At 37.6% G+C, this 25465-nt stretch overlaps 1 protein-coding gene and 1 long non-coding RNA gene across 8 annotated transcripts in view; one reads left to right on the forward strand and one right to left on the reverse strand.

The window, feature by feature from the left end:
- MYPN (myopalladin) overlaps window positions 1-25465 on the reverse strand; it is a 98056-nt gene that overhangs the window by 49522 nt on the left and 23069 nt on the right. For 3 of the 6 annotated variants that reach the window (XM_073240961.1, XM_073240962.1, XM_073240959.1), the window contains exon 2: window positions 422-597. Coding sequence is in view for 3 of the 6 variants with exons in the window: in XM_073240959.1 (XP_073097060.1) it covers window positions 422-597 (176 nt within the window). In the remaining 3 variants the exon portion in view is untranslated. Of the gene's footprint in view, window positions 1-421; window positions 598-3411; window positions 3428-16641; window positions 17539-25465 lie in introns of those variants that run through there. The other 3 variants (XM_073240958.1, XM_073240957.1, XM_073240960.1) reach the window with 2 other exon arrangements.
- The window catches only part of LOC140850405 (uncharacterized), a 32508-nt gene continuing 29620 nt past the window's right edge, over window positions 22578-25465 (forward strand). The window contains exons 1-2 of one of the 2 annotated variants that reach the window (XR_012133207.1): window positions 22578-22705; window positions 22917-23122. This is a non-coding gene — a long non-coding RNA (uncharacterized lncRNA). The remainder of the gene's footprint in view (window positions 22706-22916; window positions 23123-25465) is intronic. The other variant, XR_012133206.1, reaches the window with a different exon arrangement.

Raw genomic sequence — 25465 nt, forward strand, 5'->3', positions numbered from 1 at the left:
TTGGCATCTGAAGTGGGGTGGGTGCAGTCACAGGACTGAGCATGTAATTTGTTGCATTTGACATTATCTCCAGGGAGATGGTGTCAGAATTCAGTTGAACTGCAGGACATCCACCTAGTGTCCTGAAGAATTGCCTGTTAGTGGTGTGGGAAGCTCCCCTTCCCCACCACATACATTAGAACTAGCAATCAGAACGATTTCACATTTCTATTATATTTTATTTATTTATATCATTTATTTTCTGTCTCATCTGCTACTATGAAAATTCCATCTGTCCATGAACCTAGGGATTTTTGTCCGTTAGCTTCACTGCTATTATCCCCACTGCATACAAGAATGTGTGGTAGAGTAAGACCTCAATAAATATTTAACTATATGTCTTACCAGTAAAGGCCATGCTCCAAGAGTATTTTTGCTTTACCTTCTATATAAATCTCAGCAGAAGTTGAATCTGTCCCATAGATGTTAGAAGCAAAACAGGAATAACGTCCTGTGTCTTCTTCAAAGGCTTCAGCAATAGTCAGTGTGTGTAGATTTCCTGCCTGGACAATATGAACGTCTGGGGAGTTTTCAAGCTCCTTACCTTCACAATACCACCTGTGAGGAAGGGAATATTGCACATGACCAAAATGTGAGAATTAATAACACAGATGCTCCAGATGCCCCCTAAAGAGAAAACTGACAACCTTAGAATCAGAACATTAAACATTCCATTATTACAGTATGATTTGATTGTAATCCTGAGAAGAGACGGCAGTATTCAAATCACACCAACACTTGACTCAGGATATTAGATAGTGGTGCCTTTTAAGAATGAAACAACTGAGGGAAGATGGGTGAGAAAGCAAATAGAGCCACAAAGAGCAGGATCTTTGACGTGGATTATAGCTTCTCCTAAAAAACTTACAGCTTTCTGTAGTATGCATTAGTTAAGTGCTACTTTAGTTATTTGCACAGAATCTGTGGATATTAAAGATTCATGAAGTTGAGTGCACTCATTCCTTACTGCAAAATTGCATGTGACCTAGTGAAGGATAATTCTTTGGGTACTTGAGTCATCAGTAAGGAGGATAGTTCGTACTCTCCCAGGAGTGGCCTAACTCTGGCAAATAACCTAGTTAAGGTTATTTAAAATACATTTTATTTTTAAAAATTTTAATTTAATTTTAATTCTGTATACTTGAAGTTAGATTTTTTTTAGGATAAAGTTACTTTATTTTTCCTTTAATAAAAATTCATTTCCATTTCTCATACATTCTGTTACCAAAAATACACATCTTACTTTTCTTACAGGCAGAGATGTTTCTCTTATTATTTCTTTTTCCTTTTTTTTTTTGAGAGGGCATCTCTCATATTTATTGATCAAATGGTTGTTAACAACAATAAAATTCTGTTTAGGGGACTCAATGCACAATCATTAATCCACCCCAAGCCTATCTCAGATCTTCTGAAGCATAACGAACAAGTTCTTACATGGTGAACAAATTCTTACACAGTGAATAAGTTCTTAAATGGTGAACAGTACAAGGGCAGTCATCACAGAAACTTTCGGTTTTGATCACGCATTATGAACTATAAACAATAAGGTCAAATATGAATATTTGTTTGATTTTTATACTTGATTTATATGTGAATCCCACATTTCTCCCTTATTATTATTATTATTATTTTTAATAAAATGCTGAAGTGGTAGGTAGATGCAAGATAAAGGCAGAAAACATAGTTTAGTGCTGTAAGAAAGCAAATGTAGATGATCAGGTGTGTGCCTATAGACTAAGTATTAATCCAAGCTAGACAAGGGCAACAAAACATCCACGGATGCAGAAGATTTCTTTCCAAACAGTGGGGGTGAGGTTCTAAGCCTCACCTCTGTTGATCCCCAATTTCTCACCTGATGGCCCCCCTGCGACTGTGCCTGTCTTAGGTTGTTCCTCCCTTGAGGAATCTTACCCGTCTCTGGCTAACCAGTCATCTTCCTGGGCCATACAGGGAAATGTAAAGTTGGTAGGTGAGAGAGAAGCAATATTGTTTGAAAAGGTTAACTTTTTATGAAGTTAGATATTTTTATTGTAACAGTTTTTCTGGCTAAAAAATTTACATAAAATAATGTTTAAAAGATGTAATAAGAGAAAAAGATATTAAAAACTATCAAGAAATCTTTTTAAAAACTACATGGAAACATCATTTCTCATGTAACAAATTGGCAAAAGTCTAAAAATGTGGCCACTGTCACATACTGTTAGTAGGATTGCACAGTGGTACAACCCCTATAAAAGGAATATGGCAGTAACTACCCAAATTACAGATGCAGTTTTCCTTTCATCCATTAACCCCATTTGGGAGAATTTATCATACAGATACAGCTTACTCATTTAGATAGAAATGATTGGAAGCCCTCTAAGTGTTCATCACTAGGGGACTGATGAAATAGACTACGGTACAGGCACATTAACAGAGCACTGTGCAGCTCTAAAAAGAGATCGAGAAAGGAGACTATGTACTGATTCGGAAAGAAATTCAAGAAATACAGCTAAAATTTTAACAGCAATGTGCAGAATAGTCCATAGAGAGTGTTAGCTTTTGTATAAGAAATGTGGGTTGTTATGGATTGAATGCTATCCCTCTAAAATATATGTTGAAGTCCTAATCCCTAGCACCTGGGAATATGATTTGGACATAGGGTCTTTGCAGATATATGATGAAGTTATTGGGGTGGGCCCTAATTCAGTATGAATGGGGTTCTTTAAGAAGAACATGTGAAGACAGAGACTTGCAGGGAGAATGACATGTGCTGACAGAGGCCGAGATTGGCGTGAGGCAGATGCAAGCCAAGGAATGTCAAGGACTGACAGCCCCATAAGCTAGAACAGACAAGGAAGAGGTGTACCCATAGTCTCAGAGGGGGCATGGCCCCTGTGACATGTTGATTTTGGACTTCTAGCCTCCCCAACTTTAAGAGTAACATTCTGTGTAAGCCTTCCAGTTTGTGGTACTTTGTTACATAGCCCTAGGAAACTAACGTGAGGGTAAGAAATAAGATATAGTTTGTTGTTTGCATTTTCCTTGAAGAAATCTGGAAAGAATGAAATGAAAATCGAAAGTGGCTAACTACTGTAGGTGTGGGGACACGACATAGATGAAAACAGAAAGGAGTGGGGTGTCTCAGAGTACTCCTTTTTATAGCAGCTTCATATAAAAATAATAATTGTTAATCAACATCATAATAAAAACTAATCAGGTTGGAGAGGTGTTAACCACTATTCAGTGTCAAAAATTAAGCAGTCCTGGCAATTGCTAGTCTTCATGGTAATTTCCAGTCTCACCATGTAAAGTTTTATCTTCTTCCTCCCACCTGAGACCACATTCCCAAAACAGAAAGCAAGATTCTAAAGCACATTTTGAAAAGTTTACCTGTTCCACTACTTGCCAACAGTCAAGATTTTCTCTTATTTTCTTTTTCATTTTTTCCATACATGTTGTATTCAACCCTACATTCAAGTCTCTGCTCACAGTTTTATGTCTCAGATTCTCTTCCTCTGCCTTTTCAGCAACTACAGATATAACTCCTCCACAAGTTTGGCTCAGATATCACCTCCCACATAAAATATCTTTCACCATCAGTTCTCAATGATTGTTATTTTATCTAACGTCACTTTGTAAAAATTTTAACCTCTGTGAGAATCCAGCTATCTTCTGTTTAACCAGACCTTAAAGAGATTCACAAAAAATGTTAAACAATGGTACTTGTCTCACTAAATTTTTTTTGAAATAGTTTTTTTCATAAAATCACTTACATTAGCATGTTATTATTGTCATGTAAAAAGGAATAAGTAAATAACTTAAAACATCTCTCAGTTTTATTTTCTAATATGATAATTATAGATTTAACTCCTATAGACAAAACCTCTTTTGGGCCTCAAAACTTTTAAGACTGTAAAGGGGTCCTGAGAACAAGAAGTTTGAGAAACACTGGCTTATTCTTTAGTAATCTAGAGGTAAATAAGTAGGAAACTGCGAAAAGTGTTGGAAGAGTGGTCTGTTTCATATTACTTAACCGTTTAAGCAATGTACCTGTGTTGATTTTGTAAAGCAAATATAAATAACAATTTCAATCCAAATAAACAAGTGTCTTCCTTTATATAAATGTTATAAGGTTATCTCATTTATTTAGATAATGTTTCTCTTTTAACAAAGTGAAAGTGGAAACATCTACAAGCAACTGGACAGCCAGAAGGCAGTAAGTGGAATGACCGAAATGCCCAAACTCTCTATCAGTAACTTTTTGTTTGTGTTTGTCCTCACTCAGATGGTCAGGATGGCTTCAGCCAGCCCCCAGGAACATCAGGCACTCTGACTTTAACACCATGACCCACTCAGAAATAATGTACCGGTCAGGCTGCCTTCTGAAAAAGTATTAGCATTTACCCAACTACCCTGAAGGCTTTTGTGGGTAAGCAGTACTCTCACCAAATATCTATCCATGTTAGGGAATGCTTTCATAGAAATGCCCTGCCTAGCCACATGATTTTAGAACACCAAATCCTCATGACACTTACAGAACAGCAGTGGGTGCCAAATGTGATTCATGGCTCAGCAGAAATGAGTCAGTGTTCTGGGGAAATGAGGCAGGTCCAAACGGTAAAGAAGGAACCACCTTTATTGTAGTAAAGATAGCTTACCAGATCTGCTAAATTGGCTAGCTACCAAGCCTAGGAATGAAGACACTGAAGAGACACATCTTTCAGATTTAACTGGACTTAATGGATTTCATGTCATCATTCTGCTGTTGGGTTACTATTTATCTAAAGTATGGCTTGGATAAATATTATGACTCATTGTTATAGCACATTAACAACTTCTAAGTTTAATTTGTGTTATTCTGACTCACCAGTAATAATGCTCATTCAAAGAATGATTACTCAGAACCTTCCTTTAATCCTGTCCCCAGCCCTTCCAATGTCCCTGTCCTACCTTCTATTGTTGCCTCTTCTAATATCCTGTTTGCTTCCTTCACAGAACCTATATGTCGCCTATAATTGTGTGTTTATTTAGGTTTATTTGTTTAATATTTCTCTCCCTTTCTGGACAGTAAACGCCGCAGGGCAGAGATGATCATGTGTGATTTGTTCACCACTTGTTAAGCTGGTCCCTAGCACACTGTAAGACACATCGTAGCTGCTCCAAAAAGTGAATTAAAACTAAGGGTATTATAGCCTCAAATCTGTTTTGTTTTCATTTTTCAAGAAGGCTTGGGGGGCTAGAAAAGAACATTCCTGGATTGTCTTTAACCAGCTTCTTCTAACAGTGCCTCTTAAGTGAAGAGTGTAGGCCTGAGACAGCCAATAAGTAGTATATTTACTCACTTACATCTTCAGCTCTCTCCGTGCATCAGAGTGACTTTTCATATATATACTCCAGTTGCACTCTGTTTATATATGAAGAATCACTAGATGTTTTATACATATATATGTGCATATATATTTTAAATATATATAGTCTCTGTTTATTTATGAAGATGTCACTAGTTCTGTTAGATGTTTTCCAACAGAACTTAGTTATGTTCTTAGAAGGTTCTGAGCATATTGTGACATAATTTGATATTTTTTTTGTTTGACTGGAACTTTAATTTTTCATGTCTAATGGCTATATTCTACCCATGGGAGTGTGGGTGGGTGCAAGTGGGGAGCATATGTCTGTGCTTTAAATTTTATTAAAATTTATTGCATTCTTCTAGGTGAAAACTTCTTGGTAACTTAAGAAAAACATAAATAAGCAATTGGCTAATAGCAAGACATCAAGACAACCCCTTACCACATGCCAATTTTAGATATAATAAGTGTGGAATAAATATGAAGATAAAACAATCCCTAAAATAATCTGTGAAAGGACCAAATTACTTTGGGCAGGGCTGACTGAAACTTTTTATTGTCTCCTTCTAGAATTCTTACCATTTCATTCTCTCATAATACTTATTACTAAATTACTATACAATTTACTTATTTATTAAATTTACTGTTTATCACCTATTTCCTTCACCTCATCTAAAATAGAATACAGGAGGAAACTTTGCTTTATTTACTGATGAATCCCAAGTGCCTGAAATAGTTGTTGATGCAAAGTGAATGCTGAATGAATTTTTATTGAATGGATGAACAAATCAATGTATTGAATTTTCTAGTTTTGTTGCTGTTGGGGCAATGACCTTACTCTTTCCAATGTTATATTTTTAAAATATAATTTCATCCTTTCTTCAGTTTGCTATGATAATCTTTCTTAAAGAATAAATTCTTCCAGTTGTTCAATCTGGAGCCACTTTCATGGTATTGACTTTGTTTATCCCAATAATTCAAGCTTAGCTGAGCATTATAAAATCAATATTCTTTACTTTATTAACAGAGTAAAGGGGAAAAATCATATAATAATTTCAACATGTATAGGAAAAAACTGGATAAAATTCAGTATCCATTCATGATTTTTAAAAATCTTCACTTCCTAAACAAAAGAAACATAACAAAATTCCATATGATGGTGAAAAATTAAAGCATTCCCTTTAAGATCATAACCAAAGCTAGAGTGCCCAATACCACCACTTCTATACAACATTGTACTAGAATGCTTAGCCAACTCAACAAGGCAAGAAAATGAAATACAAGTTATATGATTAATAAGGAAGAACAAGAGATTGGATTAAAGATGGCAGCATGAGAGGTGAGACAGAGACCTCCTTCTAAAACCACATCTAATAAGAAAATACAATTCATACAACTTATCCTGAAAGAGCAACAGGAAAGAAGGCTGCAACCAGACTGCATACACTGGGAGAAAAGAGAAGACCTCACGAAACAGGGTAATGTACCAAAGCTGTGACCTGGTGGGACCCAAGCCCTCTACCAACCCCAGCTCACCGGTGGGAGGAAGAGAAACAGAGCAGGGAGGGAGTAGAGATCTGGGACTGTTGAATACCTAGCCCTGGAGATCTTCTTTGGGAGCACAAGCCTACATTGCATGGTGCTCTGGTGATTAGTGGAGTTGGAAAGCTAAGACAGGTGGAAAACCGAGAGATGGAAATTCCAGCTCCTTGTGCAAAACAGGAATTCATATCTGGCTGATCTGGGTGGGCAGTCTGAGAGACTTCCTAACAGCAGAGTGCTGCTAAAGGGGCAAGGATTGTACAGAGCTTACTGCTCAGGAGAAAGGACAGGTAAACAAAATTGTCTGGGTGCACTCTGCCCAGCAGGTTGGGAACTTCCTCCCCACGTGCACCCACCCACATTCCCATGGGTAGAATATAGCCATTAGGCCTGGGGCAGGGGCTGCCAGGTGCAGGCTAGCCAGGAGGAAGAAACAGCAGGCTGCGTATCACAGTGGGGGTCCTTCGAGCTGCACAGCCAGCCAGGGGGTGTCAGGCCAGCCAGAGGGAAGCCCAGCCTATTGCAGCTACAAACACAAAGCATAGCGGCTTACACCTGTGTGTTTGGCCCACTGGTTCTGGCAGTGGAGACAGGCGTAGCAGCCGGGAAGCAGGAAACAGCTCTTTCCTCCTGCCAGGCACTAGCGCCACTCCACCGCGACCCCCAATATCGCTCCAGGGCCTGAGCAGCTCTACAGAGTAGAGCTTCTGGGCACTAGAGGGCACCACATACAAATATGAAACGACAAAGGAACCTGGTTCAAAGCAAAATCTCAACAGCAGAGAAAGGACCGAGTGAGACTGAATTGATAAATCACCATCAACAGAACAAAAAGGCATTCTACAGTGTGGGAGAATATATTTGTAAATGACATATCTGACAAGGGGTTAACATTCAAAATATATAAAGAACTCACATGCCTCAACACCCAAAAAGCAAATGACCCAATTAAAAAATGGGCAGAGGATATGAACAGACAATTCTCCAAAGAAGAAATTCAGATGGCCAACAGGCACATGAAAAGATGCTCCACATCACTAATTATCAGGGAAATGCAAATAAAAACCACAGTGAGATATCACCTCACACCAGTTAGGATGGCCAGTATCAAAAAAACTAAGAACAACAAAAGCTGGTGAGGATACGGAGAAAGGGGAACCCTCTTACACTGCTGGTGGGAATGTAAGCTAATTCAACCATTGTGGAAAGCAATATGGAGGTTCCTCAAAAAACTAAAAATAGAAATACCGTTTGACCCGGACATTCCACTCCTAGGAATTTACCCAAAGAATTTGATTTCTCAGATTTAAAGACATATGTACCCCTGTGTTTATTGTAGCACTATTTAAAATAGCTAAGATATGGAAGCAATCTAAATGTCCATCAGTAGATGAATGGATAAAGAAGAGGTGGTACATATACACAATGGAATACCATTCAGTCATAAGAAAGAAACAAATTCTGCAATTGCAACAACATGGATGGAGCTGGAGGATATTATGGTCAGTGAAATAAGCCAGGTGAAGAAAGACAAGTACCAAATGATTTCCCTCATTTGTGGAGTATAACAATGAAGCAAAACTGAAGTAACAAAACAGCAACAGACTCACAGACTCCAAGAAGGCACTAGTGGTTACCAAGGAGGGGTGGGGGAGGGCAAGTGGGAGGGCAGGAGAAGGGGATTCAGGGTATTATGATTGGCACACATGGTGTGTGGGGGATTATGGGGAAGACAGTGTAGCACAGAAAAGGCAAATAGTGGCTCTGTGGCCTCTTCCTACACTGATGGGCAGTGACTGCAATGGGGTATGGGGGAACACACTTACAGGGGTGAATATAGTAACCACATTGTTTTTTCATGTGAAACCTTCATAAGAGTGTATGTCAATAATACCATAAGTAAAGATAAATAAAGAATACAAAAAACAATAAATAAGGCAGAACAGCATCAAAAATCTATACATTCTCATGAATGTAAAGGTTGTTGGATGGAAAACCAATATACAAAAGTCAATTGTGTTTCTTTACATAACAAATATAAGAATGTCACTTTTTTATAGCAAAGAAAGGAGATACCTATGGATAAACCTAAGCAAACATTTGTATGAACCTCCATTGAAAGACATTACAGAATACCTAAATAGATGCAGAAATACACTATAATTCTGAATATGAATCCTCAGTATCTTAAAGATGTCAAGTTCTCCCTAAATTGATCTACACATTCAATGCAATTCCAAAAATCTTAATAAATTAAGGAAAATTTTAATGAAATTTGACAAGACAATTCTAAAATTTATATAGCAGAGCAAAAGGCCAAGAAGAGCCCCAAATCCTTAAAATGAAAAAGGCTAGAAATCAAGAACTATGAAAACTCTATTGTAATGAGATAAATGAGCCACAGGAAAAGAAAAGAGAGAGCCCAGAACTAGATGCACATGCTTATGAAGTTTTGACTTATTGTGGAGCAGGCATTATAAATCACTGGGAAAAGATGTACTCTTCAAAAAGTTGAACTGAAATAATTGGTTATCCAATCTAAAAATAATTGAAATAGGTTCTGTTTCAAAATATTTTTGTACACAAAAATCAACTTAAAATGTACTAAATTGTAAATGTGAAAGGCAAAATTATAGAACTTTTAGAAGACAACATAAAAGAATATCTTTATGACTTTGAGATTAGGAAAAATTTCTTAAACTGGAAACAAATTATAAAAACTAAAACCATAAAGGAAAATTTAATTAATTTGAACTAAAGTTAAGAACATCTAATTATCAAAAGATACCACAGAGAAAATAAAAAGACAGATCAAAGTGGGAAAGGACATTTTCATAACACATGTCATATGCTTATTATTGTAATAATATTTTATGAAGTCTTACTAATCAATAAGAAAAGAACAAACTGATAGAAAAGTGAGTGAAAGATATAAATAGACCCTTCATAGAAAATGAACACTGAATGGTCAATTAACATATTTTAAAAATTCTTAACATTATTCGTAACTATGGAAATGAAAATTAAAATCACAAGATAACACTGTATACCCAGCAGATTGGCAGAAATTAAAAAGTCTGATAACATCCATATTAGCAGTCATGTAGAGCAACCAGAGCTCTTATACAATGTTGGTGGCAATGTAAGTTGAAATTCTTCCTTAGGAAAACAATTTGGGATCATTATAAAGTTGAAGTTGAATGTTCTCTGCCAGCAATTTCATGCCTAGACACATTCATGTACCAGGAGAATATATTAGAACATTTATAATAACATTGTTCATATTAAGAAAAAAAAACTGGTAACAGTCCAAATGTACATTGATACTACAGTCCTCTACCTTTGTAGTAAAATACTATATGGCAAAGAAAATGAGTGAATTAGGGTTCCATGCAGCATCATAGATATACTTTTTAGAGAAAAAATCAATTAGGAGAATACATACATCAGGATTCCACTTGAATACAAATTAAAAAACATGTAAAATTTACTTTTATAATTTTTTAAAAACTTCATTATGGACACTTTCAAACATACATAAAGTAGAGACACTATATAATGAACCCCCCCCACATACATCACTTAGTTTCAACAAATTATCAACAAATGACAAATGTGTTTCTTATTCTCCACATCTTCCCACCTTGAATTATGTCAATGTAAATCTAGAATTTCATGTCATATCACCTGTAAATACTTCTGTCCCAATACTGGTTAGAGAAATAAGGATATGTTATAAAACTATGAAGAAAAACTATTAAGAAAAATTTAAAGAGAAAACACAAGATTTGAGCTTATAGTTGCCTCTGAAGGGGGAGAAAGGGACAGGATCCAGAAGATGCTAGAATCTAAAAAAATGGTAATAAAGACACACAAATGTTTGTGCTATTATTCTTATACCATACATGTATTTATAAATATTCTTCAGTATTATTCAAAATGTACTTTAAAAAGCAATTGAGAAAATTCAGTCTGATGATGAGAGTATATGTGAGGAGGTCAAAAGACTGATTTGAGAAGGTTGGCAGACAAGTGACAGAGACTTCTGTAGAACCCCTTGAAGAGCTTGACTTGTAACTTCTGGAGTTTATTGGATACAGAGTCTTATATCCAGTTTTTATCATTGCCCAAGAGGGAAAAGCAAGGAGAGAGGACTTTGGTGTAAGAAGCCTCCATTTCCAAAATTTGCAAGGGCAAAGAAGTGGATTTTTCCTGGGCCAGGTTTACACCAAGTCTACACAGAGGTTAGGCTGGTTTTCCATCTCAAAACAGATCCCACCTCAAAGGTCCACCAGGTAAGATGAGGTGACTCCAACAGAAATTGTCTGTGAGGGGTATACTATTGGAGTAAGCCTGAGGAGCAGGTGCTAAGATGTTAACTGTAAATTGTAACATCTGGGTCAAGGAATAGAGTAGGGGGTGGAGCACTCTCCAGGTGAGAAGGTCCCAGAAGAAACTGCAAAAGTTAGCACAGAAACAAAGAGCAGTTTGTTAAAACACAGATATCTGGGTCTCCCCCTTAGAGATCTGGATTCAGTAAGTCCAAGGTGGAACCTGTGAATTTGCATGTCCACCAAGGTCCCCGTTGATACTGACCTGCTGCCAGTGACCTACTTTGAGTAGCCTGTTCTAGGAGGCCCTGGAAATTTAGCCTCTGCCCCTTTCTGGATATTTTCTCAATGTCTGAAAATTTATCTCAAACCATTTCCTCCTTACTCTTTATGTTCTGGTGACATCAGTTCCTTTAATTCCTTAAGGTTAATAATTGTCTTGCTGCCTCAAGGGCTTCAAATCTGCTATTCCCTCACTGTACAATGGTTTTCTACAAGCCCCATTTTTCTGAGCTAATTCCTAGTCATATTCCATTTTTTAGTTTAAATACCACTTTTCAGGAAAACCTTCCCCAACTTACTCACAAGGTTTGGTTCCTTTGCTATATGCACCCTCCTTTATAACATTTATCACAATTATAATTATGTAATCATTTGTGGAATTTTTGTTTATTGTCTGTGTTCCTCACTAGAATCTAAGCTCCATGAAGCAGGTAATTTTTCTTGTTCGCTGCTTTAACCTTGGTGTCTATAGCCATACGTGGCGCATAACAGGCACTTCATATTTGTTGGATGAATGAATAAATGAAATTATCTAGATTTTCCCAAACAGTAGAGGAAGAAGCCCTGTCATACTTGAGTAATATATGATATTTATTACACTATGTATCATATGTAATTATTTATAATACTATTTTTAATGTCCCTATATCATTTTAAATATCCTTTGTCTTTTTTCACTATTTTATTTCCTTTTTATTTCCTCAGCACACCACTCATAGGCAAATGTCCTGAAGTAGCAATAGCAAAACTTGGCCAACACAGGCACTGACATCGATAAAAGGTAAATTTGTGCTACTTCAGAAGGTTGTGTACAAGCAAACATATTTAGTGTGATCCAGCTGTACATTCCTGAGAAAAGAATCTGGGGTCAGATACAGAAAGGGATCCTGGCCATTTGCGTGAATTCCTGAGGACTCTTTCATTCGTGGGTAAGGCACAGATGTATTTCATTTCTAAGATAAGTCCTCCAGTGAAGCTATGTCCAAGATTAATAGCTTTAAAAACACTAGCTTCAGTGACATTGGATCCCACCCTACAAAACAAAACACTTGATACTTGGAAATCAGTGAATATGTGAAAAAATGGTTTTTCAATTTACTAAACTAGGGTTACAAGTACATGGATAAAATATCGATTACACATGGGAGCACACAGATACAAGGTTAAACCCAGTTGCCAGGTGTACTCATTACATTTTCTTGCAAAAATAATGCATAATATTAAGGACACACTTATTGTTGACTGCAGTGGTGCAAACCAAATGTCTCATTACTATTTTAATGCATTTTAAAAGGAATATTCTGATCAAAGTCTGTGCTCCTTGGTTCTATGGAGATGCCTTAGCAGTTTTAGTAGGGAGTGATAGGTAGGGTTGCAGTCTCTTTCCACCCTAACCCTTTTCAATCCCCAAAGCACTAACTTTATCTTTAAAAAATGTGTGTGTGTGTATGTGTGTGTAAAATATGTATTAGGGTAACATCGAACAGATTTACTGTGGGGAGAAAAGTAGGAGTCACTGCTAAAAGAAGGCTGGAGAACACTACTCCAGTCTAGCACTACTAGAAGTTAGTTTGAAGTGCTACCTGTATAAATAGCCCCTTTGTCATTGCAGAGATACTGTGACAGATTTGCCCTGTCTGGGTCATTCCTTGGGATGTCTCCAGCTCCACTGCCCTTTCACTTGACCTTCAGTCCTGCATTTGCAATGGCCCATGGGCCCTCCACCTCCTCAGACTCAAATCATCCAACCTCCTCATAGGTCAGCCACCTCTTGTATTTTCCCAGTCCTTACCAGTGACCCCATTATTCTCTCAGGTACCCAGCTTCAAGCTTGTGGAGCAAATTTTTTTACTCATCCTTCCTATCTAGTCAGTCATCAACTTTGGCTTCACTTCTTTTCTTCTAAATATTGCTCACTCACATATTTTCTCTGCTTTCCCACTGCCTCTACTGAAGTCTAATCAGGCATCCGACACCTGGGATACCTTCCACTGCTTCTTAAGAGGCCTCATGGATCCATTCCTTCTGGGTCTACTAGACTAATTCTACTTAATTGTTCCCTTTGGCCCTGGTACTTCCCTATACACAACCTTAAATGATTTCTAGTTGGTTTTGAAACCAAGTCTGAGCTATTCTGTCTTGCTTTCAAAGCTCTTCAAAATCACCTGGCTCTACTCTCCTTTCTAGTAAGTCAGTCTCCCCTCTGTCATACATATCAGAAGTATTATTACTTTTCTAGAGTCTTTGCCTGTATATAAACATGTTGAGTTGATCTGGCCTTAAATAACCCATCCCTCTACTTACTTCTTCAATCTTTTCTCTCCTCTTTCCTCATCTTTTACCCCATGTTCTTCCATTGCCAAGCAAGTACTTGTAGTTCCCTGAAAACACGTGTCTCTGGACCTTTGCACTTGCTTTCTTCTTTCACCCACACTTAGAAGTAGAGTCTCCTTAAACTAAAGAGGCACCTCCTGTTGTGTTAACACTTCCTTTATCTGCAGTCCAGGTAAAGTAATCACATCTTCCCCTGAGCTGCCATTGCGTCCTATGTACTCTTCTCGTATAGCTCTTATTACACAATATTGCAATGTTTTTTTTGATCACATGTCTGTCTGCTCTGTTAGACTATGAGCTACCTTTTCAGAATAGTTTTAGTTTCAAAACAATGTCCTTGACCTCCAAGAGGTCACAATTGTTTTGTACTCCTGGTGAGTCACTTTAATAGCTCAATAGGTATTTGTTGAATGAATGAATGAATGAATGAATAAATGGGTACATTTCTACCTAAATCCTTCTCACTCTTCAAAGTTCAACTAAAACCTTAAGCCTTCTTTGACCTTTCTAGTCATTCTACCCTTTCTCTGAAAACTGATAATTCTTATGGTTTGTACTATAAAAATCTGAATGATTTTTTAATGGATTGCAAGCTCCTTGAGGGCAGGGACATATATTTACATTACTCTGCTATTGCATTGATCACAGTGCTAAGCACATAGTAAAAGCCAAACAACTGTTTGCTTTCTGATTAGAGTTGTGTAAATTCTGTGCTTAGAAAAATAATGATGGCTAATAGTCTACCTGGAAAATTCTACATTTTTTTTTTCTAATTGGTTGACCAAGTAGTTTTAGTAGTTTTTGAGGGACCACCGGATTACTTCATTTTTTGGGGCATTAGTATCATGTAGTTCTTCCTGGCTGATTTTTCTTAAGGGAGCATTGAATTCTTTTGTATGTCAGATTGTTGTGGTTAAGAAACAGGAAAAATGAATACTGAATGATCTGGTCTAATTTTCTTTTTGGTCCAATCTGTCTAGAAATTAGTGGGTTGGAAAAGACTAATTTAAGTAAGATGTGTGTGCACCGTAACTTGAATGCCTACTAGCTTACTTAGACTTGGCCAGATGCCACTGACTGTTATCCTTCATGGTGCTATGATGACCAGAGCTGCAGGAAGTGTCATCAGGCACTTAGAGTGGAAGGGTACCCACTGCTTTGTGCTGTTCAGTTCCAACCCTTTGCCACATGGTAGGCCAATTGTCTCATTCCTGATGTAAACCCAATATATGTTTCTTAACTTCCTGTTTCTTTGTGCATTAGTTTACTCAATGTTTCTTAGTGGCTATTATGGACCAGAAGCTGTGCTTGCTACTTCAGATGCAAAGGTAAAACAACAGAGCCTGCGCCCTCAAGGAGGTCATTTGGATACCAAACAGTAAAATATATATGCCATTGTAGAAATAATATTTAATACTGCCTTAGAAAAGCCAAAATTCAATATATAATTATGTCTTTGGACTAGAATCCTTCAAAATCAATATGCATATAGAAATAAAAATATTATTATTAATACTATTACTGTCCTATAATGTGAATATTCTGTAAGAAAAAGATGAGGCCTTGCTTACATACCTAGAATAAATGTTAAATAGTAATGAAGTCATATTCTAACAGTAATTAGGTGGTTAGGGAGGCAAAGGAACTATTATAGGTCTTTAAATACTAATTCTCTATAAAAGTAATACACTGCAAGCAGTTTATTCATGTATTATTACACTATAATATTAGAAGTAGCAAATGCCAACCTGGGACTAAGGCCAGATCCAGGTTTCGTGGGGCCTGAAGCTTTATAAGCATGGAAGGCCCCTTAAAAAATTAATAGAATTAGAACGCAAAATTGTATAGCTCATGCAAATGAGGAGTCCTGAAGCTTAAGCTTCATTTGCTTCACAGAACAGCTGAAGAACAGAAAAAATGGACATCTTCTCTATTCAACAGTCATATTAGGGAAGGACTTGGGCATTACAATAGTGCTCATTAAGCTAATATCAAAAAGTTTATAATATACACAATAACATGTAAAATGAATCTTTAAATTGTACTTAACCACAACCTTATTCTATCATGTGGCTTTCTGTAAAATTGAAAAAGCGCCACAGGTATTCGTTGAATATAAATCATAAATACTTTCTTTTTTTAAGCTTCAGGTTGTAGACCGGTGCTGTCGAGTATCATAGTGATTAGTTACATGTGGTGTTGGACACTTTAAATACAGCTGGTGCAACCTAGCAACCAAATTTTAAATTATATTTAATTTCAATTAATTGAAATTTAAAAACAGATACTCAAGCAATTACAAAATTTTTAAGTATTTCACAACAACTTGGGTGTCAATTTACTTTTTCAGCTAAAAATTTTATGAAATCTAAATGCAGATTAAGTATTTCCTAGGGAAATTTAACAGCCAAATGTGCTGTAAGTGTAGAATTCACACTGAATTTTGAAACCCTAGTATGACAAAGAGATTATAAAATATTATTAATTTTTGTATTGGTGACATGTCAAAATGATAGTGTTTTTAATACATTGGTGAAAATAATATATATTTTAAAAATTAAGTTCACCCAGTTCTTTTTACTTTTTAAAAAGGTGGCTACTAGAAAATTTAAAATTACATATATGACTAATATTATATTTTCTATTGAATAGTGCTGCTTTAGACTCTGTTTTTTTCCCAAGGTAGTATATAATTTTTGAAATCGTATCTTCAAATGATAAACTTAGGATGATCCTGGTAGATGGAAAGCAATTACCAAACATTAGTAATGAGATGTCTTTACCTTACTTGAGGTGGTGGAATTCCTACCACTATGCAATCCAACTGTACTCTGGTTCCTTCTGGAACTTCTCTGCTCCGTAACTTTTGAGTGAACCGGGGAGGTTGCCCCAGAGGTTCTTCATAGTACAAAGATGAAGGTGAAGACCCTGGGGTGGTGTCTCCACCAGCTGCCTCACTGGCAGCCTGCTCAGCCTCACGCCTCTTAGCTTCCTGCTGTTCAAGGGCATGATTCACTTCATTGTCCCTGGTGTCTGCAGGGATAGGGATGGGAACAGAAGATCTTTCTCTTCTCTCTGATAGATCTGAGACACTGGAGCTGCTTTCCTGCATAAGTTTGTTTTGAGATTCCAATTTACTCTTGTGGTTTTTGCAAGCACGAGGTCTAATCCTTTTGGAACTATGGGCTTTGAAAAGGGAGGACAGCTCTTCAATGAAATCGGCAGCTTTATTTAAAAATACTTTTTTGGACTGGGTTTCTGAGCTATACTGTGGCCTTTTTGCCTCCTGGGGGCTCTCTTTAGAGCTGGAAGGACTTCGAGAGTTATCTTGGCAGAAGTTAGGGTCAGAACTTGATTTAGGTGAGTGTTTCATCTGCTCAGAAGAAAGACGTTTTCTAGCTTGAGCTTCATCTGATTTCTCCAAAGGATCATGATTGATGGCCAGTCTTGCCAGATTGACACTTTCATCTAATTCTTCTTGGCTCAGAAAGGCTGAAAGATCTGGAAGGTCATCTTGGCCTCCTCCTTCAGCAGCTCCAGGACTGCCAAAATGGAAAGGGTTGGAGGAAGGTTCTGCTCGACTCCTCTCATTGTTTCCTGGATGTCTAGTTTCTGCTAAATAGCTCTCTCTTAAAAGCTGAGATATGGAAGTAGAAGCTTCTATGCTGTCGTCTTGCATGCTGTTACAAAATAGTAATAACACAAAGTTTGGGTTATATTTCTAAAGAATAACAAGTCTATGTTCATAGTAGCATAACAGATTCTTAAGAATTTAGAGCTTGAAATTAAGAATGACCTAATTTTGATACTTTACAAATTTACTTTAAAGACTTCAAGATTATTCTTAAATTGTAAAATGAAGGGGAATCGAATGAGATTTCCCTGAATTTGAAAATAAAAACATGGGTGATTGCCACTTTGTTAAATTCTTTAAATACAAGTTCAATTGTGAAAGGTATACTATAATAACATTATAGCAATTTCTAAACATGCTTTTGATAATATGGGTAAAGGGCTTCTGGTTATAAAGTGCTTTCATATACAAATAGAGATTTCTCTCTACCCTCTCCCTTTTACCTTAAATGTAATAAAAATGTATATTAAAAGATATTGACAACATAATCTTGTCTAGTTACTGAAAATGTAGACCTGATTTAGCTCATGAAAATAAATGCTTTTCTTTTTTGACTAGAGATGAGTTGTTTAAATTCAGTGTTGTTTATAGACTCAGCCTGCTCTTGAAAACTATAATGATTTGGTCTTTTAAAATACGGTATAACTAATTTAATTTCTACAAAGACATGAGTCAAAGCCTAGGTTTAAAAAAATCTCTTAAATTAATGTTGGTGAAGAGGGCCTATGGTAGACAGGGACATGAGGTGCAAGACAGGACACCTATACCCTGTTTCACCGTATACCCTTTCCTGACTTTTCAATTTTGTATGAATATATTACCAACTCAAAAATAAATAATTTTAAAGTCTTAAAAAGATAGTACAATAATTTTAGTTCAAAGTCCCCTGGACTAGAGATTTTGGTAAGGCAAGTCAAATATGTATTATAAATATATCCATTTATGCATTCACACATTTACTAGAGGGATGGCAAATGTGTGAACCATAATCTGTTACTCCTCTCTATCCTCCTTTAAAGATGTATGTAACTGATTTCAGTACTCTTCCCATTGACCTAGACTTCTTTAACACTCCACTGCTTTAGCCACCACCAATCAATCAGAGACGATAATGGAGATTAAGACTATTTGCCATTCTTGGTTACTATTTGTTGGGCCTTGTGCTGGGAAGATGGAGAGGAAAAGTAATCTAAGTCTTTTCTGGTTTTAAGATTTTATAACAAAACTTATTTCAGTTCATTCCTGTCCTTTACCTTATATAATAGCCTCACTCGTATCACAAATAAGATTTCCTAGGAACTTCCCTATTTCTCAAACTTTCAGAGTGCTATCCAAAACTTACGTCTAAAGTGGCCAAGTAGACATTCACCTTGAGAGGGCAATAAGAGATGGCTAAAAGGATCACCTACAGCAAAGTATTTTTCCCCATAGTTCCCATAGCCTGAGGTTGTCACTAATGGAGGGAGCTACTTGTTTGTGTGAAGTCTATTACACCTTAAAAAAGATAAATTGAAAACGTGAAGGTGTTGACTGGTTTGAAAGATTTGTCTACAAAGACATTTGTCATCTTAGTATAGATGGTAATATTAAGAATTTGGACCCATATCCAATAAGATATTAGTTAATTAAATAATGATATATTCATTAAATAGAAATATTTGGCTATTTAAATTTTGTAGAACAGTGAATGATACAAGAAATAGTATAGGAAAGTGTAATTGATAACCTACTGAAAATTTCTCTCATTTGTGCATTAACTACACAGAACAGTTAAAGATAGATGAAATAAGGTACAAAATACTATTTGAAAATGTAATTAGTATACTGATTTAAAATCTTTCTAATTTTTAAATCAACTGTTTCATTAGCCTAGTTTGAGTTTCTATATATATTTAAATATGAGGGGAAATATTAAGTGCTGTATAAATCAGAATGGCCTATGATTAATTGACCATTACCATATATTATATTTTAATGAAACTTTCTCTAACTCTTTATTTTAGGATGGGTTTAATCTTGAGGCAACATGGAATGAGCATTGGCCCTAGAATCAGATAAACTGGTTTTTAAATTCTGGCTTAATCTCTTAACGGTTGTATGACTTTGAAAAAATTGCTTAACTTCTCTGAGCTTTGGGTTCTTCATCATAAAACATGGGTGATATCTATTTCCCAGGAGAGTGGTGATTAATAATATCATGAATGTTAAGTCCTTAAAACAGGACCAGCCTCTATAATGGACACTCAAAAGATGTTAGTTAAAAACAATACTTAGTAAAGGTGATGGTACTGTTGAAGAACTTCCAAAAATTTTATATTTATAGTGGAAATAGAAAAGAAAGTAGTCACTTTTTTTTGCAACTAATTTTTTTTTCTTTTTTAAAGAACACAAGTAAGGTGTAAATATATGCCTGTTCTGATACTTATGGTCATGAGAAGTATTATTATAATTTAAAAACCTTCAGGTATTCAAAATAAAGGATTTCTTTAATGATTTAATATAATATTTATTATCTGATACGTTGGAGTTAGCTAGATCTGGTTCAGGTCCCAATCCTGACACTTTCTAGCTATATAAAGTCAAGAAAGTTAGTTAACCTCTGTAAGCCTCAGTTTACTCATCTGTAAAACAGGAATAATGACAGTAGCCATCTTATAGGTTGAAGTGATAATTAAATATGCTTGGCATTTAGTAAACATTCAATAAATGGTAGTTACTATTATTATTATTATTTATTATTATTATTATATAACAACCTTAGCCACATAGCATGCTAAGAAACTGAAGTAGTGAAGTAGAACTAGTGAAGCAATTTGCTCCAAGGACAAACTGAAGAGCAACTGAACTCTAGATTTGTAGTTAATTTAGTGTTACCTATATTCTATTGAAACATACATTGTCCCATGAATGGACCGTTTGCCTTCAGATCTTTGTATATATTCTCTTTGTTTGGGCTGCTTCCCATCCTCACATCCCTTCACTAACTTAATGGGCCAAGTCCTACAGTGTCTTCAGTTCTTAGCTAAGATATCGCCCTGGGATCTGATTTCTTCTTTTCTCTGGGTTGGGCACCTTGTCAATGTGCTCACAAAGTTCACTGTCCTCTCTCTTAAGCACAGCACTTATTACAATGTATTAAATTTGCCCATTTACTTTTCTGTCTACTTCACTTTGTTTTTGTACACCATCATTGCTGACAGATGACATGGTTTTGAAAAAGTTCAAATACGGCTGCTCTGCAAAGAATTCAAATTGAAGGGGAGAATTGTGGAAACCAAGTAGATCAGTTAGATGACTATTGCAATGTGCTTTGCAGGAGATGATGCTGGGTTGGATCAATGAGTGGTAGCAGTAGGAGATGGTGAGAAATGGTCAGATTTTTGATATCTTTTGAAAGTAAAGCCAGTATGATTTGCTGGTGGATTGAAAGTGTGGTGTGAGAGAAAGAGCAGAGGCAAGAGTGACACCAATATTTATGGACTAAGCAATTAGGGTAGTGGTGGAATCCTTTACTGGGATGAGGCAGGAGTGGGTTTCAGGAAAGGAAATTAAGAGTTCTCTTAGACGTTTCATCTGGGCTGTTAGAGTGACATTGGACTTTGTTTCTTTTTTCTGCTTCTTACAAAATTGAAACAGATTTTATGCCTGTTTCAAACGAAGAGCAATTAACTGCCCTTGAAAACAGATTACTGTTTTGGTGAAATTGTCATAGGTTGGAAATGAGACAATGAATGTGACATGACTAATCAAGATAAATTTTAGTAAATCGTACACCTAATTTGGCCACATAGAAAGCTCACCAAAAGTTCTTTACTCTGCGAAATATCTCCATTTTTATCTGTAGGATTTTTTCCTGAAAATAGGAGCTGCCCTAAGACCTTGCTGAAAATGTGAGAGTCTGGTTCATAAGAACAAAACTTGATGCTGATATCTCTGTGCGTATGTCTTGACTTCTGTTAACTCATAATTACTCTTCTGTGACTATAAGAAGACTTCATTGTTGGAAGTATCATGTGGTATAAATTCATCTCTTGGTTATAACATGAATAAACTGGTGTATTGACCAGAAAATCTGTAAAACCTAACATGAAGTAATTTGGATTCAAACCTAAATACTGAAATTTTCTGGCTATGAGGTATCCTTAGATACTTAAATGAGAAAACAAATCTGGCTTCTAGGTCAACACAAGAATAGCCTAATTAATATTTATTGTCTAAACAGCTGGAATAGGAAAAGTAACTCACCTCTAAAGTGAGGATGAGCAGAACTAACCTGTTTATTTCCTACGTTTGTTTGTGAAAGCACTTTTAAAATGTAGGACACTATACAAACTAAGTTAATCCTTTTCTGCTGATGTGTAATTATTATTCCTAAAATGTAATGACCTTTGCTCATTGGAGAAACTCTTGCTGGGTCGAGAACCAAATTCCAATACACAGTAACTAGTCCTGGAGAGTTAGGTACAGATCACCCTCTAAAAATTTGGCTGCAGATGGGATATCCTATGAGATAAATCCTTCATTGTTACAATTTCCATCCCCTCTCTAGTACAGTGATCATCCCCATCTTAGTTTTATTTCTAGTTTGTTTTTGGTGTGAGTGGCATTTGTAGTTTAATACCTTAGTATATATTGCATTATCAGAATAAGAACTTGAGATATATGGAAATACGTCAGTAACAATATGGGAATAAGTCCCATTCTCTTAATTCCCTTTTCAGTTTGAAAGAAAGAAAAACAGCAGATAAAAACAAATACAGGCAAATATATAAATTAGAAGAGAATGTTGAAATAAAGAGAACAGAGGTGATACACAGGAAAATTAGTGGGAATCTGTTTAATTAAGGACAGTCCTAAAGGGAGTGTTTAAAGGAACGAAAAGATATTTAGATGATAAGCTAACGGTGAGTAAACAGTTCTCTTACTATTGTTTTGATTAAACTGGCAAAGGTAGGAAGGAAAGTGAAGATTTAGTTTGAGTGTGAGAAAAAGAGATTGGCTACTGTGAAGTATACATACTGTGTATGTTTCCGTATACAGAGAGGATAAACATGTAGGCAAGCACCAGTGTGAAGGACACTGAAGCCAGAGCCCAAAGTTAGTGTTTAATCTGAAAGATGGCAAAGAAATAGTGTAAAAGGGAATTCTACAACCCGCTGAAAGGCTGATGGAAGGCAAGCAAGAAGACTTCAGGAATCTAGGACCACAAAAAGGTTTGGTGGTAGTACAAAATGAGGTTTTTTATATCACTTTCAAGATCTTACCATTCACGATGAACTTAGCTCTTATCTGGGAAATCCCAAATGAGACAACTTTGTCAATCCCCATGAACTCAAAGATTCATTTTAAATAAGAAAAATAAAGGAAAAATAAAGGAAAAATTAACATTTCATCCATCTTAATATTTGTGTCAATTTTCTTTAGGTGATTAAGGATTTGAAAAAACGAATTTCCCGAAAGGCGGGAGCCAAGATGGCGGCGTGAGTAGAGCAGTGGAAATCTCCTCCCAAAAACACATAGAGCTATGAAAATATAACAAAGAAAAATCTTCCTAAAATAGAGACCACAGGACACAGGACAACATCCAGACCACATCCACACCTGCAAGAACCCAGCGCCTTGTGAAGGGGGTAAGATACAAGCCCCAGCCCGGGGGGACCCGAGCGCCCCTCCCCCCGGCTCCCGGCGGGTGGAGAGAAACCGGAGCAGTTTTTTTTTTTGGCGAGCGCTTTTTGGAAGCCTTAGAGGGACGGGCCCCCGTTGCTGGGGAGGCAGGGTGGCGGGACCGGTGAGGAGGTGCCTGGGAACGGCGCCGGAGGACAAAGAATATCCCGCGTTTCTCCCTGCGAGACCTGGGGGCGGGTGCCTGAGACTGGTGCCTGAGGACGGAGGAGGTCGCGCGTTTTTCCCCTTTTTTTTTTTTTCTCTTTTTGGCAAGCGCTTTTTGGAAGCCTGGAAGGGACGGGGACCCCAGTGCTAGGGAGGCACGGTGGCGGGACTGGTGAGCGGGTGGCTGGGACCGGCGCCTGAGGACAAAGAATATCCCCCGTTTTTCCCTGCGGGACCGGTGGGCGGGTGCCTGAGACCGGCACTTGAGGACAGAGGAAATCGCGCGTTTTTCCCCTTTTTTTTTTCTCTTTTCTGCGAGTGCTTTTTGGAAGCCTAAAAGGGACAGGGACCCCGGTGCTAGGGAGGCAGGGCGGCGGGACTGGTGAGCGGGTGCCTGGGACCGGCACCTGAGGACAAAGAATATCCCGCATTTTTCCCTGTGGGACTGGTGGGTGGGTGCCTGAGACCAGCACCTGAGGACGGAAGAAATCGCGCGTTTTTCCCCTTTTTTTTCTCTCTTTTTGCCAAGTGCTTTTTGGAAGCCTTGAAGGGACAGGGACCCCGGTGCTAGGGAGGCAGGGCGGCGGGACTGGTGAGCGGGTGCGTGGGACCAGTGCCTGAGGACCAAGAATATTGAGCGTTCCTTCCCTGCGGGACCGGTGGGTGGGTGCTTTTTGGAAGCCTTGAAAGGACAGGGACCCTGGTGCTAGGGAGACAGGGCAGCAGGACCAGTGCGCGGGTGCCTGGGACCGGCACCTGAGGAAAAAAAAAAAAAATCGCGTGTTTTTTCTTTTTTTTTTCCTTTCTGTTCCCTCTCTCATTGTTGCTGTTGTTGTTTTGGTTTGGAGAGTGCTTTTTGGAAATCTTAAAGGGGCAGGACAGGTCACTTAGACCAGAAGCAGGGAATCTGGGGATCTCTGGGCACTCTAACCCCCTGGGCAGCAGGGAGCACAGAGGCCCCTTACGGAGATAAATAGTCTCCTGGCTGCTCCCCCTCCAACGGGGCTCCACCATTTTGGAGGAACAGCCCCAGCCAGGCCAAGCCCACAGCAACAGTGGAGATAAACCCCAAAGCAACTGGGCAGGAAGCAGAAGCCCTGTCTGCGCACAGCTGCCCAGCACAAGCCACTAGAGGTCGCTATTCTCCCAGGAAAAGGCTACAAACCAACAAGAAGGGAAGCTCTTCCAGCGGTCACTTGTACCAGCTCTGCAGACTATCTCTATCACCATGAAAAGGCAAAACTACAGGCAGACAAAGATCACAGAGACAACACCTGAGAAGGAGACAGACCTAACTAGTCCTCCTGAAAAAGAATTCAAAATAAAAATCATGAACATGCTGACAGAGATGCAGAAAAAAATGCAAGAGCAATGGGATGAGATGCAGAGAAAAATGCAAGAGCAGTGGGATGAGATGCAGAGAAAAATGCAAGAGCAGTGGGATGAAGTCCGGAAGGAGATCACAGATGTCAGGAAAGAGATCACAGAAGTGAAACAATCCCTGGAAGGATTTATAAGCAGAATGGATAAGATGCAAGAGGCCATTGAAGGAATAGAAGCCAGAGAACAGGAACGTATAGAAGCTGACAGAGAGAGAGATAAAAGGATCTCCAGGAATGAAACAACACTAAGAGAAATATGTGACCAATACAAAAGGAAAAACATTCGTATTATAGGGATACCAGAAGAGGAAGAAAGAGGAAAAGGGATAGAAAGTGTCTTTGAAGAAATAATTGCTGAAAACTTCCCCAAACTGGGGGAGGAAATAATCGAACAGACCATGGAATTATACAGAACCCCCAACAGAAAGGATCCAAGGAGGACAACACCAAGACACATAATAATTAAAATGGCAAGGATCAAGGACAAGGAAAGAGTTTTAAAGGCAGCTAGAGAGAAAAAGGTCACCTATAAAGGAAAACCAATCAGGCTAACATCAGACTTCTCAACAGAAACCCTACAGGCCAGAAGAGAGTGGCATGATATACTTAATGCAATGAAACAGAAGGGCCTTGAACCAAGGATACTGTATCCAGCACGACTATCATTTAAATATGATGGTGGGATCAAACAATTCCCAGACAAGCAAAAGCTGAGGGAATTTGCTTCCCACAAACCACCTCTACAGGGCATCCTACAGGGAC

Source organism: Manis javanica, chromosome 7 (genome assembly GCF_040802235.1).
Source record: "Manis javanica isolate MJ-LG chromosome 7, MJ_LKY, whole genome shotgun sequence".
NCBI lineage: Eukaryota > Metazoa > Chordata > Mammalia > Pholidota > Manidae > Manis > Manis javanica.